At 49.2% G+C, this 18,691-nt stretch overlaps 1 protein-coding gene across 3 annotated transcripts in view; it reads right to left on the reverse strand.

Annotated features, from left to right (window-relative positions):
• Positions 1,850-18,691, reverse strand: part of ZNF777 (zinc finger protein 777) — a 31,002-nt gene continuing 14,160 nt past the window's right edge. The window contains exons 5-6 of one of the 3 annotated variants that reach the window (XM_021078688.1): positions 7,476-7,727; positions 1,850-3,336 (exon numbers count right to left, since the gene is read on the reverse strand). In XM_021078688.1, coding sequence (XP_020934347.1) covers positions 2,183-3,336; positions 7,476-7,727 — 1,406 coding nt within the window. In that variant the 3' untranslated portion in view covers positions 1,850-2,182. The remainder of the gene's footprint in view (positions 3,337-7,475; positions 7,728-18,691) is intronic. The other 2 variants (XM_003134910.5, XM_021078689.1) reach the window with 2 other exon arrangements.

The raw sequence follows: 18,691 nt of genomic DNA on the forward strand, positions 1-18,691 counted from the left end.
CAGGTCTGCACCGCAGGAGAAGTACCAGGCTCTGATCATACCGAACCCCTTGTAAACCAGATTTCCTAGGACAAGAAAGGCCCACAGGCATGGTCCCCACAGCCCCTCAGTGCCCGGAATGTCCTGGCCACAAAGGAAGGTACCCTCTGAGTTTCACCCGAAACCACCAGGGTCTCCCGCACAGGCCGCGACACTTCGGGCTCCCTCTGGTCCTCACGTTCCACGCCTAGTGAAGGTTTTGAGCAGCAGTGACCTTCCACCAAACGTCTCCCAACACCTCCTCCAGCATCTCTTCGAGGCCCCAGACATCTGGTGTTCAAGAGAGTCATTTCCTCCGTCACGCCTTCAACCTCCAGGCCCCAGCTGCGTGGTCCGCAGGCCCGACCACTGCCCGCGGCCGGTTCTCCCGTGTGTCTGCCTGCAGACCGCTTCCATCCGCATCCGCTGCGGCCTCCTGATACCTGCTGGCCCCTGTCTCTCCCCTGCTCAGCTGTCTTCGGAGGCATCTCCTACAAGATCAAATGCAGACTCCACATGCTCCAAGTCTCCAATCCGAGACTCCTCTGCACCGCAGTCTGCTCCCAGCCAGCCTTCGGGACTGGTTTCTCTCCACAAGCCCCTTCTCCAGCATAGCAGGTCTAATCCAGTCGCCCATCTCTAATTCAGCTGGGCCCACTTTCCACACTTCCGCCTTCGGGAACACCCACAGCTGGAAGGCCTTCCTCTTTTCTCTTCACTGTGGAAGCCTCAGCCCAAGGGACCAGCTCGGATTCCAGCTCCACAGAGAAGCTGTCCTGTGTCTACACCCGTGGCCGGCAGAGTACTTAGCATGCGCTTTGCCCTGAAGTGTTCCCGGCGCACCAATGACAGGATTTGCTCCTGGATCTGACTCCGCTCCCAGGTCAAGGGTGAGACTGGCCTCCTCCGGCTGCCAGCCCTGACATCTTGCCAACTTTCAGGAATTCCAGAGTAAACCAACAAGTCCCATCCTTTCAGGTATGAGCTCCTGAGCCACCACTTCCCCTGGTGCCTTACTTTATGCATCTTTGTAAAGGAGGGGGTTGATGGCCTCTAGGGCCTTTTCAAAGTCCTTAAGGTAGCAACTCTGCCCGCCAGTTCTTTTCTGAAGCCCCTGTAAGTATGTCCTCCCCTCTCAGCAGCTCTGGCTCTCAGGCCAGGCTCTGCCCTCGGTCCAAGTCTGCCCCCCAGATCAGGTGGCCCAGCTGGGCACTCCGCTAGCCTCTGTGAATCATCCCTTCAAATTGCTTCAATTCTCTCAGAGTCGCTGCCACCCCCAGGAGCAGAGCAAGAGTAAATAAATGGCTCTGTGGGCAGCGAAACACACCTGCAGCTTCTCCCTGGAGGGAGACTGGAGGTGAAAGAATACCTGGCGAAGCGCGGGAGCCTTGGTGCATTTAACAAGGGAGTCACTGGGGAGCAAGATCCAAGGAAAACGTCTTCCGACTGGTACCTTTTGTGGATTTCCCCAGGATGGGCACCAGGTCCCCTTCCCTGCGCCACCCTCCACCAGCTGGGGTCCAAGCCAGGTGAGAGGGCTGACCGGCCCGAGAGAAGCGCCCAGCCCCTTCCGAACCTGTCACTCTCCCCGCCTCCGTGCTGAACCCCACTAACCCCGAGGCCGGGCGCGGGGAAGGCCTGCCCCGGCACCGCCACCCTCTAGCGGCTCGTTCCCATCTCCAGCTCGGCAGGTCTGCCTCTCCTTTCGCTCCCTTCGCCACCCCTCACGGGGAAGGACTCCACGGAACCTGTCCACTGAGCCTAGGCACACGTCCCTCGGCCACCTTCTCAACCCCTCCCCTTCAAAAGCAAACAAAAACGGCAAACAGGAAACGCTCTTTTAAAAATTACTCTATTATTATCAAATAGAACCACAGTATCCAAAATGTAATTATAAAGTTCTATCCCCGACTAAGAGGCCCTGCCCCGCCCCTCCGAGCGGCCGGCGGCCAAATCACGCCCCCCGTGCCGATTGGTTTCATCCATTTTATTGTCAAGGAAATGAACAGCCCGAAGGGGTTCCCCGGGTCCGCGCTCCCCCCACCCCCCCGCCCCGGGGCCCCGGGGAAACGCGGCGGCGGCAGGCGACCCGCTCTTAGGACCCCGCGTCCTTGGGAAGAGGAGCGGGGGGGGGGGCCTCACAGCAGAGGGGGACAGGGCGCGCTCACTCGCCCGTGTGGGTCCGCAGGTGGTACTTGAGCGACTGCTTGTAGCGGAAGCACTTGGCGCAGTGCGTGCAGGGGTAGGGCCGCTCGCCCGTGTGCGCGCGCTGGTGCTCCAGCAGGTGGTGCTTCTGCGTGAAGCGCTTGCCGCACTCGGCGCAGTGGTAGGGCCGCTCGCCCGTGTGGATGCGCCGGTGCTCCAGCAGGTGGTGCTTGCGGATGAAGCTCTTGCCGCACTCGGGGCAGGCGTGCGGGCGCTCGCGCGAGTGCACGCGGCAGTGGTTGGTGAGCTTGGACTTCTCGCTGAAGCTCTTCTCGCACTCGGGGCACTTGAAGGGCCGCTCGCCCGTGTGAGTCCGCTGGTGGCGCAGCAGGTGCGACGGGCGGCTGAAGCTCTTGCCGCACAGGCTGCAGATGAAGGAGACCTCGTGCTTGCCCGCGTGCACGCGCTGGTGGATGACCAGGCTGATGTGCAGGCGGAAGCTCTTCTTGCACTCGGGGCACGTGTAGGGCCGTTCGCCCGTGTGCGTGATCTGGTGCTTGGTCAGGCTGGACTTGTGGCTGAAGCTGCTGTCGCACTCGGGGCACTTGTAGGGCTTGGGGCCGCCGCCGCTGCCGGAGCTGGGCGACTTGGGGCGCGGCTTGAGCGCGTGCTTGGGGGCGAAGCCCGGCCCGCGCTCGGGCGACGCGTAGCCGCCGCGGACGCGGTGGATGCGCTGGTGCAGCGTGAGCTGCTGCTTGTGCCGGAAGCTGATCTCGCACTCGGCGCACTCGTAGGGCCCCTCCTTGATGTGGTTGCGCTGGTGGATGATGAGGTTGATCTTCAGCCGGAAGCTCTTGCCGCACTCCATGCAGGTGAAGGGCCGCTCGCCGCGCCGGTTCCGCTGCTGCTGGCTGGCCGCGCCCCGGTTCTCGCCCAGGTGCCGCTCGCCGTGCGACGGGGGCGCCAGCCTCTTCACCGCCGGGTTCCCCAGCTGCAGCGGCGGGGGGCTCTCCTCGCCCTCGGGGGACAGCTCCCCCGGCAGCGGTGTGGGGTACATGCTGGCCTCGTACCGCCCGGACAGCTGCCCGAGGGACTGCAGGTGCTGCGGCAACTCGTCCTCCTCCTCCTCTTCCTCCTCCTCCTCCTGCTCCTCGGTTTTGATCACGATCCCCTCTGCTCCGGGGACAGAGAGGGAGAGAGACAAAGGCGGCGTTAGCTGCAGCCTGGTGCCCCTGACCTGGGTCTAGGTAAGCCCGGCTTCACCCTCACCCACGGACGCCGCGTGTGTGCGTGTACCGTGGCCTTCGGGGACTAAGTGCCCCTTTTGGCGCCCTGCGGCCAGACCCCGGCGGGCCACCGAGGGTGGTTCAGGAATGAGCCCGGGGCCTCTCTTGGAATTTATGCGGAGGAAACAGGGCCCACCGCTTCCCAGTGACGGAGGCTGGCGCTGCGCGTGCCCATGCCCCCACCTGCTCGCCAGCAGGCGGCAGCAGGAAAGGAGGCCCCGCGCGCAGAACCCTCCCGGCCGCACCCGGACCCAGGGAGGCTGAGGCTGGCACACTCGTGGACCCACCCGTTATCCAAGCCCATCAACACCTCTTTTTCTTAATTCGCGCCCCTTGAGGGCTGGGTTTCTACCCCCTGATCTATCAAAAGGGTCTCGACGCATCCAGTTCCCGACCTCCTTCCCCGCTGCGGCCTCCTCCTCCCGGACTCTGCGCAGCCTCCCTGCTCTGCTTGCCTGACGCACCCGGGATTCCTCCTGAGGTGCCTCTCCTCCCCCTCCTCGGGCACACTTGCCCTCTTCCGTGTCTCCAAATTCTGCCCGTTACTTAACACCCAGATCCAATCCTGTCTTTTTCTGGAAACCTTCCTGGACCAGCCCAACCTGCACCCCTCACCCACAGTGGCACTGGCGCGCCTCCCCAGGACGTAGGAACGCGGCCTTTTCCCGCAGCACCTCACCTGCACAGGTGGATGACTCACCTGTACAGTCAGACTCCACCAGCCCGACCCCAGGCTGGGGTTTCCTCTGTTTTCCCACAATCTCTGGTGTGCAGCGCCCCAGACATGGTATTTCACCAACACCCCAATGATGCATGCCCTCCCGCTCCCAGGCCCTGGCCCTCTTGCTTGGCCCTAAGATGCCACTTAGCTCTTCTACAGTGTCCCTCAAGGATGTAAGTCTGAGAGAAAAGAAGAGGCCGCCAACACCTGTTGGAATTTTCGCAAATGCCCCGTACCTGGCGTTCCCTAAACACTTAATGGGCGTGCTCTCTTTTTAGTCATTGACTTTGTGTCACCGGAGAAAGTCCTTCCCTGCTGAGTCCACCTGAGATGGAAGAAGCAATGAGTCTGCAGGTGCGGACTTCGTAAAAGCAAACCCGTGGGAACTTTCTCAAAGCACGTCACACCTCTTCTCTCTCATAGTCACAGTATCTGATTCTAGGAGAAGTCAAGCAAGAATTCTCCCCATTTCACAGACGTGGAGCCTCCGCGCCTGAGGGTATCAAGTAATGTATCCAAGTCCAGTAAATACTTGGAAGACCGTTTCAGAATGTGGAATTTCGGGACCAGCTAGTCTGTCCCCTCAACTGCCAGGGAAGCAGCAGCTGGCAGTCTTGGTGGCCTGGCCAGGGTCTTGTAAGTTTGTCAGTGACCACTAGGCCACAGCTAGTCCTGGCACGCAGTGAGTGTGTTAAAATTAGCACACAGGTGTGCTCAGGCCTCTCGTCATAAGACAATGCTGCCTGGGTACCGGGGGCCTCCTGGGAACACGAAGTTTAAAAGATGAGGAAGGAAGAAGCAGCTTCATAGGTTGGTAACTCGTTGCCCTGGTGTTGATCCTGAAAGTAAGGTTGTTTATGAAAGGCAGAGGGAAAATATGGGCCTTGGAAGATATAAGCCTTCCTGGAGGATCCAAGTTTGTTTGCTTGTTTTGTTGTTGTTTCAATGAAATAAGAAATGAAACAGCTGGCCCTAAAATTCAGGTCTCAAAATCCCACAGAGACCCTCAGAATATTGCTAAATGGTACTAACAGAATTACTGGTGTGTTCAGAGGGCATCTGGAATTCCCGTCATGATGCTCGAATTCAACACACACAATTCACCTGTGTCTTTCGCTATTCTCAAAGGAAAGACACGGCATATATTAAAAAAGATTTCCTGAATGTCATCTCGAATATATTTAAAAATGAGGTAAATAAGCCACATCTTTTGTCCATGATATTTTATTATGTGCAAAAAGGCAAACTGCTATGGAGTTCCCATCGTGGCTCAGTGGTTAACAAATCCAACTAGGAACCATGAGGTTGCGGGTTCGATCCCTGGCCTTGCTCAGTGGGTTAGGGATCCGGCGTTGCTGTGAGCTGTGGCGTTGGTTGCAGACGCAACTCGGATCCCCGAGTTGCTGTGGCTCTGGCGTCAGCTGGTGCCTACAGCTCCGATTAGACTCCTAGCCTGGGAACCTCCATGTGCCACGGGAGCAGCCCAAGAAATGGCAAAAAGACAAAAAAAAAAAAAAAAAAAAAGGCAAACTGCAAAGGAATAAAATAAGGTGAAAAATACTTTAAAAACCATTGAAACAATACTTTTAAAAGCCTAAATCAAAATGCATGTGGCAATAACAAGTGCTGGAGGGGTTGTGGAGAAAAGGGAACCCTCCTGCACTGTTGGTGGGAATGTAAACTGGCACAGCCACTATGGAGAACAGTTTGGAGATAGTTTAGAAATCTATACATAGAACTTCCATATGACCCCGCAATCCCACTCTTGGGCATACATCCGGACAAAACTCCACTTAAAAGAGACACATGCACCCGCATGTTTCATTGCAGCACTATTCACAATAGCCAGGACATGGAAACAACCTAAATGTCCATCAACAGATGATTGGATTCGGAAGATGTGGTATATATACACAATGGAATACTACTCAGCCATAAAAAAGAATGACATAATGCCATTTGCAGCAACACGGATGGAACTAGAGACTCTCGTACTGAGTGAAATGAGTCAGAAAGACAAAGACAAGTACCATATGATATCACTTATAACTGGAATCTAATATCCAGCACAAATGAACATCTCCTCAGAAAAGAAAATCATGGACTTGGAAAATAGACTTGTGGCTGCCCAGGGGGAGAGGGAGGGAGTGGGAAGGATTGGGAGCTTGGGGTTATCGGATACAACTTGGAATGGATTTACATATGGAGATCCTGCTGAGTAGCATCGAGAAGTATGTCTGGATACTTATATTCAACAGAACAAAGGGTGGGAAAAAAAGTGTACACATGTAAGAGGAACTTGGTCCCCATGCTGTACAATGGGGAAAAAAAGTAAATAAATAAATAAAAATAAAAATATCCAAAAAAAACCGCATGTGGTCACGTTTCTGAGTATAGATGATATATTAATTAATACGATGGCAAGGGACTCTTTTGCACATAAACAAAACATCCAGACAAAAACCAAAACCCAAGTGAGTTCTACCAAATTTTCTACCAAATTACCTAATTCCTATTTTCCATATTATTTTTAGGCTATAGAAAAAAACAAACAAAAAAAGAGCAAAAGCTTCTGAGTTCACTTGATAAGTCCAGTGTAATCTTAATGATTTTTCAAGAAAAATTCAGGTCCATTTCATTTATGAATGTGGTTGTAAAATTCCTGTATAAAATAGCAGCTAAGTCTAGGAGTGTATTTAAAAAATACTCCATACCCAGATAGGGCTCTTCTCAGGCCTGCCAGGCCAGTTCAGCAGTGGTGAACTCACCACCCAAGGTGTCCTGGCAGCACTGTGAGCCCCCTCCTTACGGCTTCCCTCACGCTCACACAGAGCAAGAGTGTGCAGAATGGTGACCCTGAGGTCTTAGGATTAAACAGAAAGGACGCCCAGATTCTACCAGAAGAAGGCAGCACAGTCTCAGCCATGGACAGAGCTGTGCCACCCAAGGGTAGCAATGGTCAAGTCACCGGAGGCTTCTCGTGTGACCAGGGGATGATCAAGACAGGAGACGGAAGCTCTAGCCTTGCCACTACCATGTGAGGCCAATCTATCTGACCTCCTCTGCCTGCAGAGGGAGGGGTGGAGAGACGATCTCTCTCTGTGTCCTCCTCTGACCTGGCCTCTGGCTGTGATGCCATCTTTCCTTCTAAATCTCACAGCAGGGACCCTGTACCTAAGGCCACGTTTGGGGTTGTGTCACACCTGTTGACCCATCGACGTCAAACCACCTCTCTGAAGGAGACCTCAGCTGCCCCACAGGCACGGTCCCCTTCGGGCCTAATGGCACTGGCTCCCCCAACTCACCAGCACAGTTTCTCTGCTGCACCAGCATCTGCTTGAGCTTGCTGAAGGCGTTGGAGCCCTCCGTGGACTCCTCCAGCGCCGTGTCCCGCTCCTGCATGTCCAGGTCCGGCTGCTCGCCACACGGGTCCCCCAGCTCTGAGTCCTGGAAGCCGTGCTCCTCCACCTGTCCCATCAGGGGCTCTGGTGTCTCCAAACTCTCTGAGCCTTCATCGTTGGTCTGCACCTCGATCTTAATCACGATCCCGTCATGGGCTGGGGTGGGGGAAGGGGGGAGACAAAAGAATCCAGAATATGTTCATTCCACCTGCTCAGGTTTTTGCAGCCCTAGAATTTATAGTTCAAAATTTTTTATTTTAGAGGCCCTGAAGACATATCCTAAGCTGGCGGTGAGTAAGCAGAATTTTCTGGACATTGTATAAAGAGGGGTGAAGTTAAAATGGAGGGCGTTTGTTTCCATGACCCCTACAATTTAAAAAGGATACAGTCAGGGTTCCTTTTAAAAAGAGATGCTAACTGCCTTCCCCAGGTTAGGACAGGCACAGCCAATGGTTTCTCTCTCCCTCAATCATGTTGAATAAAGGAAAACGCTAATCGGGGAGTTTCCCTCTGGCCAGCGAGTTAAGGATCCTGTGTCTTCACTGCAGCTGCTGGAATCACTACTATGGCACAGGATCCCTGGTCGCAGAACTGAGGGAGGGACGGAGGGAAGGAAGGAGAGAAGGGGGTAGGGAGGGAGCAAGGGAGGAAGCCATAGCAGTGACCCCAGCGGCTGCTGGGAAAACGAAGGAAGGAAAGAAGGAAAGACGGGAGGGAGGGAGAGAAGGAGGGAAAGAAAGGCAGAAAAGGCTGGCTGTCGTCACTGCAGTCCCCGCCAGGAGTCCTACATCCACAGACCAGAGGCCCCGTGCCCCCGCAGCCCACATGTGCAGGCCCCCAAACACACGCAGTATGGGCTGTAGGGTTTGTTTTTAGTTCCACAGCTCCGATTACATCCATGGCCCTGACATTTTTGAAACTGCCTGTACGTCTGCAGGTTAATTGCAAATGTCCTCACTTTACAGAACTGGGATTAGAGCACACATTTCTGTTTTTCAGGGCAGTATTTCTTCCCTCTTCGCTTGCCTCCCCATCCCTCCCGCCCCAGCTGACCCGCGGGACCCTCCCAGGTCCCTCCCGTGGCTGCCCGGCCCTCTTCCCTCTGCTCGGGCCCTCTTCCCTCTGCTCGCCGAGCAGTCTTCACAGCCGCTTTCCATTTATGCCTTTATTCTCTGGCTGCTATTACTTAAAAACATGAAATTGCCTTAGACATAGTCCTTTGTGTTCTTCTTCTCGCTCCAACGGCCTGGAGAAACCCCTTCGCACCGATTTCCATAGGCTGACGCCCTGCTTTCACAGGCTGCGTGTGGCCCCCGGGAGGACAACACAGCGATGGCATCAACCACGTCCTTATCGGGAACGTTCACTCTCCGTGCCCAGCCTCTTGCCAAGACGAACAATGCTGCCATAAACAGTTGTTGATTTATGTCTCTCACCCTAAAATTGTGCCTTTATTGTTATGAGAGCCCCAGGAGTGGGACTGCAGGGTCAAAAATTAAAATGTTTTAAATTCTGATAGATCATCAGACTGTTTTTCAACAAGGCTTCAATAATTCATATTTCCAGCAGCCCTGCATAAGAACAGCCTTCCCCATGTCCCTGCCAGCAACAGACAGCACTGCTCTTTTTAATTTTCCTCAGTTGGGTTCAAAGGGATAACTTGCTAATACTTTTTTTTTTTCAGTCTTTTTTAGGGCTGCACCTGTGGCATATGGAAGTTCCTGGGCTAGTGGTTGAATCGGAGCTGTCGCTGCTGGTCTACACCACAGCCACAGCAACACCAGATCTGAGCCACATCTTCGACCTACACCACAGCTCACAGCAACGCCAGATCCTTAACCCACTGGGGGAGGCCAGGACTGAAACTGAATCTTCATGGATACTAGTCGGGTTCTTAACCCACTGAGCCACAGTGGGAATGCCAACTTACTGATACTTTAATTCTGCTTCCCTGAGTAGGGTAATCTGATTGTTATTTCTTTCCTGGCCTTCTGGAGTTGATTCTGTGTGAACTGTGTTCTGTTGTCAGTGGGTCAGAGTCCTTTGATTCTGCTATTAAAGATAACCCGTTTTCTCTTACTGGCATTTCAAATTTCCCCCCAAATCTATCATTTGTCTTTGCCTGTGTGTTACCTTTTTATCATATAACTTTCTTAAAGCTTTCACCTTATCAAACATGTCCTTCTTTCTTTTTATGGCTTCTGGGTTTTCTGTCTTAGTTTAAGAGGGTCTCCTCTGGTCCTGGATGGTTCCTCTGGCCACCTGGATTTTATTCCCAGGTTTTTATTGTTTAATTTTGTACATTTAGCTCTTTACTCCACCTGAAATCGCTTTTCATGTTGTGTATCGTGTCAGTGGGGGTTCAGCTTTATTTTCTCGCCTATGGTCAGAGCTGTACCAGCAACACCCCCCTTTACAGGTCCACGACCACCTTGTGAATAAGGAAGTTATAGACATATAATGGGTAAACATATTCTTTCTTTGAACATTGCTTCAGTAGCTATTTGTTAAGCACCAGCCTGTGCCATGCAGTATTCGAATGGCCTGCGGTACATCAGGGAACAAAACAGAGCCCCCGGCCCAACCGCATCTCCCATAAGGCAATAAACATAATTGATAAATTACATGGTATGTTAGCAGGTGAGAAATGCTGTGGGAAAAAGGAATGAGGAACCCAGGGTACAAAGCCACGTGGCATGCCCAAAGTGGGCCACATGGCCCAGAAAGCAGACCGATGGCTCATGCTAGCAACTGATGCCACATGACCCAACACTGGGTTCTTTCTGGAAATCCTTTACTTCCTCTCTGATCAGCCAGTCGATCCGGGCTGCTGGCGAGTGGACGGCCTTTAAGCAGGCTGTGCTCCCCGAAGCCCTCCAAGTAGGCCCGGCTGACTTTCCCTCGGGCGAGTCTCCAAAGACGCCTCCATCCTATTCTCTGTCTCGCACACCCACCCGGGCTTCCTCCTGCTGCAGCTGGATGCAACCCCTGTGCCCCTCCTCGCCCTCTCTCTCCGGCATCCTCTGCTGGTTCCCTCAGCCCTGCTCGGGTTTCTCCCTGCAATTCTGCTCGGTTGGTTGTGCCCCACTTCTTCTTGGCTCTGTACTAGATCCCCGACTGCTATGACACCAGCACCAGAAAAAAATCTTCCCTGACTTCATAAACTCCTGAAAATATCTTGCTTGCCTCATCCCTCCCCCCCCAATTTTTTTAAAGCATGTATACCCCTTTGCGCCTTTTTGGATAAATACATAAACTGCTTCAGTAACTGCAAAAGATGTAATTTCTGGAGTATTGCAAATATTGATATTTTAAAATAAACTCTTTCGTCACCATTTAATGTCGCCAATGGAACTTAAATACTCTGGCAGTTTTAAACCCACCATATTATTCACTTAAAAAATACACGAACAAGTTCTTCTTTGATGCCTGAAGTTTTAATATCATTCCTTTTCACCATGAACTTCTATTTCCATTCCCACAGAATTCTACCCCAATAGAACGTATTTTTTATGCTTAGATGCTTTTTACCCATCACCTCGTCTAATGCTCTGCCACAGAAATGCGTATGCAAATTGAAAGATTAATTTTGCTTTCATTTCTAATAACCACAGGGCTCTAAGCGCTATTTTTTTTTGCCTGGCTTAAGTCGTCCTCAGTCGTTATTATTGTGGAATGCAAAATAATGATTCAAAGTAGGAAACAAAAAAAACCTGTTGGAAATGTATCTCTTACAAGGATGGATAGGGACTTTTTTCCCAATTAGTTCACTTATCTGAAAATGAATATTGTTACTGCTTGAATGAGACTTCGGAATAAAATCCATTCCTATTTTTCGTTTTTATAAATGTAAGCGTTGGGAAAGCTCATTTACATAGATCTGTAGATGGGCTGGCAGGAGCTTTGTTAGAGAATCATCAGTTCATTCTTTGAACTTCTGAATTATAACACTGCCAAAGCACATGCTTAACGTATCATCAAAAATTGTTTTTAATGACCTATTTATTAGCTGACAACTTAATTTGGTCTCTTTTGATTTGTTGAAAGCTAAGTACTGCAAATGATCTAACCTGCAGAAGAATTCACCATCCAGGGCCCAGAGCACTGCGCTTCTGGTCCGGTTCCCCGATGGTCTTTGTTCGTTTGCTTTGTTCTTATTTATTTATTTATTTATTTATGTTTTTGTCTTTGGTCCTTTTAGGGCCACACCCACGGCCTGTGGAGGTCTAATCGGAGCTATGGAGCTACAGCTGCCAGCCTACACCAGAGCCACAGCAATGCCAGATCCGAGCCACATCTGCGGCCTACACCACAGTTCCCAGCAACGCTGGATCCTTAACCCACTGAGTAAGGCCAGGGATTGAACCCGAAACCTCACGGTTTCTAGTCAGATTCATTTCTGCTGCGCCACGATGGGAACTCCATGGACGGTCTCTTTGTTTCAGGACCCAGAAGTTCTTTATACATCAGAGACGCCCTCCAGAACAAGGCGGAGTGGGCAGGAGGAGCCTGTGCTTTTTTTCCCAGCAGCCAGAGACAAGGACCAGCTCTACAGGGCCCTTGCGTGTCCTTCACCCTCGATGATGCGCTTTAGGAAGGAGAACAGATGGGGCAAGTACCTACAAAGCCACCTGTGTTGTGTCCCCTTGGAAAGTCTCTGGTACCCGGAGGCATGGGTCCTCCAGCCCGAAGACCACTGCTTTCTCACCCCTGGCATCTCATTCTTTCCCCCCATTTGCTAGAGAGCAGGGAAGCTGGTGTTTCCCCCTCACCCCTGAAAGTGCTTTCCGCCCCAAACAACTTTTGAAAGAGTACTGACGAGCAGACTGCATTCAGAAGCAGCAACTTGTTCTCCCATTAAAAAATATGAATCGAAGACACAGACATTGTGGGAACACAGTTTATGACTAAAGGTAGCATTTCGATCAGTGGGAAAATGTTTGGGTAAATGAAGTGGAGACAACTGGCTTCCCGACCAGAAAACAGAAAACCAAAAAACTCTCTTCAGGAAGTTCCCATGTGGTACAGTGGGTTAAGGATCCAGTGTTGCTGCAGCTGTGTGGTGCAGGTTGCAACTACAGCATGGGTTCGATTCCTGGCCCAGGAACTTCCAAATGCCGCTCTGGCACAGTAAAACAACAACAAAACCTGAAAACAAAAAACTATCTTCACATATCTCGCCTCAAAATAAATTACTGATGAATCAAAACTTTAGACACCCTAATACTATGGCAGTCATCACTCTGCAATATCTAAGTGTGTCAAGTCCACCTGCTGCACACCTTCAGTTTAATGTTATGTGTCAATGGTACCTCAATAAAGTTGAAAAAGAAAAAAAAACTTTAGATATAAATAATGAAATCATACTAGAATTAGAAAAAAGAGCATAGCTTTTTTCCCTTTCTTTCTCTCTTTCCTTTTTTTTTTTTTTGATTGCACTGTGGTATGTGGAAGTTCCCGGTCAGGGACTGAACCTGTGCCACTGCAGTGACAACACCGGATCCTTACCTGCTGCACCACAGAGAACTCTCTCTCTCTCTCTTTTTTTTTTTTTTTTGGTCTTTTTAGGGCTGCACCTGCAGCATATGAAGGTTCTCAGGCTAGGGGTCTCATCGGAGCTGCAGCTGCCAGCCACAGCCACAGCCACGCCAGATCCGAGTTGTGTCTGTGACCTACACCATGGCTCATGGCAATGCCGGATCCTTGACCCACTGAGCGAGGCCAGGGATCAAACCCGCAACTTCATGGATTCGTTTCTGCTGCACCACAATGGGAACTCCAAGAACTCTTCCTTTTTTTTTTTAAACAATTTTGAGCTGAGAAAATTTTTTGCAAAAGAATTTTTATAGCTTTGCCTTGACACTGTTTGGTGATAAGAAACATTTGTGATTGGTTTTTAATTTCTGTAATCATGTTTCTTCATAAAAACTCTTCTGAGATGTGAAAAACCTATCCTACAAATTGTTTTCAAATGGATTCAATGTTTGTGCACATGACATTTAATAATTCATGAAACTGATACAATGTGATAGTGACAGACACTTAAACATTTAATTATGCACATCTTGTAATCTTGCTCCTGTTTTCTGGAGCAAAAATGCCTTATTTCATTTTTCAAATATTTTTATAGGTTTTTGAAAAGCTTATAGGTCCAAGGCCTGTGATCATAATGTTTACGAATAAAACAGGCCAAGTAAATATTTCTACACTCGGTATGAAGCCCACCCACCAAAAAGAAAATTTCTAGTAAATTTAAATACATGGACACTTAAAATTAATAAATTCGAACACATAAAAAATTTAAAACAGCTATAGCAGATACACACAAAAGTAGACCATTAACTCACAAACACATTTCCACATGTAAGACAGCCAAGAGCTAACATCCTTAATTGTTAAAAAATAATTCATAAAATAAGACATAACGGTGACCAATAAAAATATAAAAATATCCTCAACATCACTCTTAAAGAGGTTGCCTAAAAATGTCAAAATGTTGAATTTTCAGCCCATCGTTTGGCAAATAATAAAAAGATAAGTAGGAATTCCCATCCTGGCTCAGTGGTTAATGAACCCGACTAGTATCCATGAGGACACGGGTTCGATCCCTGGCCGTGCTCAGTGGGTTAAGGATCTGGCATTGCCGTGAGCTGTGGCGTGGGTCGCAGATATGGCTCGGATCCAGAGTGGCTGTGGCTGTGGTGCAGGCCGGCTGCTGTAGCTCTGATTCAACCCCCAGCCTGGGAACCTCCATATGTAGTGGGTGCAGCCCTAAAAAGACCAAAAAAAAAAAAAAAAAAAAAAAAAAAAGATAAGTCATACCTACTGTTGGCATGGGTGTGTGGAAACAGTCTCATGCATAGATGCAGGTGTGTAAATTGTGCACAATTGTTTTGAAGGGTATTTCCTAACATCGATTAGGTTTTTAAATGGGTACATCCTTTGACCCAGAAAGTCTGCTTCTAAATCAGTTTCAGACAAGTGCACAAAGATTTACTTACTAAGGATCTTTAACGAAGCACTGAACTCTGTAAGCACCCGGAATGTACATCAATGGGAGTTTATTTAAATAAGGTATGCAATCAGTATACAGAATACTAGCACATAGCCTGCTCTCTTAAAAGAAGAGACTTATATGTTCTGACTGTAAAGATGCCAAAGATATACTACTGGAAAAAGCAAGTTGCTCAACAACGTACTCCTATATAGTTTGAAATTTTTTAACAGGGAGAAAGCATTTAAGTATTACATAATTACGGCTGTGTGAGTGCGTTACTACATGTCTGCAAAATGGAAGGAATAAATCGTGGACTCTTGAGGGAATTATGTGGGACGTCCACTCTCTCTGCATTTTTTCTTTCTCTTTTGACCGCACTTGCAGCATGTGGCAGTTCCAGGGCCAGGGATGGAACGCACGCCACAGCAGTGACCCGCACCACTGTAGCAACAACACTGGATCCTTAACCCTCTGTGCCACTGGGGAACTCCTGCATTTTTTCTTTTTGCATTATGTTGATGAAACTTCGCTGTTTCATTGGAAGGTAAAAATCAACATTACAACATTTACTTTTTCTACCAGCTCAAAGCAAAGGGATGATGGCCGACACTGACTTTCCAACATTGTCACAGCTACACTTTGTTAGATTTTTTAAACTTTGGTATGGTAATTTTTCAAATCTTCTTTTAAAAGTTACATATGTACATAGGCCAGAGATTTGAAGAGTTCTACAAAGCTTGTTTTTAAAACTCTCCCAGAATTCCTGCGGTGGTGTCACGGGATCAGCAGCATCTCTGTAGCACCAGGATGTAGGTTCGATCCCTGGCCCAGCATAATGGATAAAAGGATACCGCCAAAAAAAAGGAAAAAAGAAAAAAGGAAAAAAGCTCTTCTGACCCCTTATCACCTGCTCCCCAGAGACAGTCACTTTAGTTCTCTGTCCTTTACCCTCATGACTCTCTGTAACATAATGACATTGCTACTCCTTGAGTTTTCAGTTTGAAGCATCACCTGCTGACTTCCAAGTGCAGGAGGCAAGGGCCATCTCTTCCGCATCCAATCACTTCTCTTCTAAGTCCCTGATTCTCCCAGTGTGTCATTCTGGTTGGATTAAAACTGGGTGTTTACATTCCTAAATTATGCAGATGTACTTTATTTATTTATTTTTGACCTTTCTAGGGCCGCTCCCACGGCATATGGAGGTTCCCAGGCGAGGGGTCTAATTGGAGCTGTAGCCACTGGCCTACACCACAGCCACAGCAACGGAGGATCTGAGCTGCGTCTGCGACCTACACCACAGGTCACGGCAATGCCAGATCCACTGAGCGAGGCCAGGGACTGAACCCGAAACCTCATGGTTCCTAGTCGGATTGGTTAACCACTGAGCCACGACGGGAACTCCTGCCAATGTAATTTAAAATCAAACCATGTAGGATACTAGAAGTACTTTCCTATGCCTGAAACCTTTTCTGCTTTCCCTGGAGCTAGTTTTCTTTTCTTTTGCTTTGCTTGCTATCAGTTACCACTAAGTCAGCTTCTAAGTCTCCCCCACCCTGCCTCGGGAACTCTCAAAACATGTGAGCATAATGGGTATTTCTCAGTTTCATCTCCTTGAAGACAAGTTTTCTGGAACCTCTCATGTGCTCCTCTCTGGATGGGGTGCCTCCAGGCCCACTGGTGTCTTTGGGGGATCCCCTTCGGCAGCACCCCAGGGAGTCCTTCACCTTTCTTGAGCTGGAGCTAACTCCTCTTTCTTGGTTTGCTTCCTCACTTGACAAAGTTCTTGCCCAGCTTGAGGAAGGGCGCCTGGCAGACCTTGAATATCTCAATGTCTCAAGTTCACTCTCATATTTAATTACACTACTCTGCCTAGCTCTCAGTTCTAGAGTGTTGGAAAATATTTTTTAATGTTAAAATTTAGAGAATTTTAAAGGCATTGCTCTACTGTCTTGCAGCTTCCAATCCTGTTGAAAAGTCCAAAGCCACTTTAATTCCTGTTCCTCTGCATGAACCTGGTTTTTCTCCCAGGAGTCTGTCAGACCTCCCAGGTCCTCAGTTGCTCTGATAGTTCTTGCGGAAGTATCGGAGGTGGGGTCTATTTTCATCCCCTCTTCTGGACAGTTGGTGGGCGTTCGATCTGGGAATCTGTCTGGTAAGTGCCAGGCATTTTTCTTGATGTCTTTTATTTGCTAATTCTCTCTTCCTTGCTTCTGCTATATTCTCTTTTTCTGATAATTCTTATTAACTGGACACCGGATTTCTGTCTTTTGATTTTCTTAGTCTCTCCCCATTTTACTGTCTTCTTCTTATATATTCTGGGTTGTGTGCTCAACCTTATTTTCTAACACTGCTACAGAGTCTTTAATTTGTATATTATATTTTTAATTTCCAAGAGTTCCTTTCTGTTCTTTTTAAAAAATAAGCATTATACTTTTGTCATGAGTCCATTCACTTCTTTTATCTGAGAATATGAAAAAATGCATGTGTATGTATATATATATGTGTGTGTGTGTGTCTGTACTGGCTGTGCCCACGGGACCAGGAAGTTCCTGGGCCAGGGATTAATCAACATGAACCACATCAGTGACAATGCCGAAACTTTAACCATTAGGCCACCAGGGAACTGGGAAAAAGTGTGTATTTTAAATAAACGTAAGTGTTTAAACATACTTTTCTCCCTCTCTGCATGATCTGTTTCCTTGAAATTCATTTTTTCTGCCTCCCACCCCCCACCTCCCGCTTTTGTCTCAATATATTAGCGGCTTTTCCACAACGTCTTGCAGTTCTTGGTGATGCATTTATTTTTCCAAGTAGAACACTCAGGAGAGAATGGCGTTTTGTGCATTTGGGTAGGTCTTAGCTTTCCCAGCAGGAAGACCTGGCTTGGTCATTCCACTGAGAAACCTCTTGGGCTTTATGGAGCCCCCGAAGTCTCCAGATAAGATTCTTCTAATATCCTGCCCTGCAGGGTTAATCTTGGATGTCAGGATCATTTTGGGAGCCAGGTTAGGGAAGAAGGCTGGAGATCTCAACATCTCTATGTCAAGCTTCACTTAACCCCTTGTTTACAACATGGTACCCACTGCCCACATGGTACCCACTGCCTGGGGCCTGTGTCTGCAGAGCCCCTCGACCCCTCTCCAAGGAATAAGCCCTGGTCGTCTACCAGAGCTGGGTGAGGCACTGGGGGAATACGGTAGTGTTGAGATGCCTCTTTAAAGATGTTTGACCAATGCTCTGTTTTTAGCTTCGCCTTTCCCGCCATTTCCAAAGATACCTGGACCTCCAGTATTGCTAGTTTCTGAGTCTTGAGTGGGGGGGGGGGGAGTGCAAATTGGGTTTCTTTTCGGCTTTCCCAAATACCAATTTTGGGTTTTTTTTTTTTCACTGCGCCTGCGCCATTAAGTTCCAGGGCCAGGGATTAAACCCGCATCACAGCAGCAACCCAGGGCACTGAAATGACAACTCTAGATCCTTAACCCGCAGCACCATAAGGGGGCTGGACCTCAATACCAGTTCTGGATTCTGCTCTCTACACGGGTGATCCCCAGCCATCTGCTCTCAGCCTTCCAAAACTTAGTTGCCATTCCTGTTAAAAGCCCCCTTCCCTTTTATTTTAGAAGGATTTGGGGAGGTGGGAGTAAATGCATGTTCAATCTGCCGTCTTTAACCTGGCGTCTTTCTTCATGCACTGTCTTTTTTAAAAAAAAAAAAAAAAGTATTTTTACTAAGAAGTAATACAGGCTCAATTCAGAAAACTCTATGAAATACAGAGAAATATGACTTTGGTAGGTTTCCAGCCAGTTTCTTCTCTATCTTTTGCTGACTCCCTATGTATTTACATCATCCGCTCCTGTATCACCAGCTTCTCCTATTAACCGGATCACTCCCCTCAGCATTTCAAACAGGCTTCAGCATCTCCATCTTAAGCGAAGGAGACTGGCCGCTGGCCCGCCCGCCCGCTCCCAGCTCCACGGGAGCAATGTCCATTTCCTCATCCCCCATCCGCTCCTCAACCCACTCGCTGCGGCTCCCCCCCCCACCTCATGCCACCACCGTTTCCCTCGCTAAGGTCACCGACGTTGCCAGTTAGCAGATCCAACGGACACATCTGTCTCTGCCC

Source organism: Sus scrofa, chromosome 18 (assembly GCF_000003025.6).
Source record: "Sus scrofa isolate TJ Tabasco breed Duroc chromosome 18, Sscrofa11.1, whole genome shotgun sequence".
Taxonomy (NCBI): Eukaryota; Metazoa; Chordata; class Mammalia; order Artiodactyla; family Suidae; genus Sus; species Sus scrofa.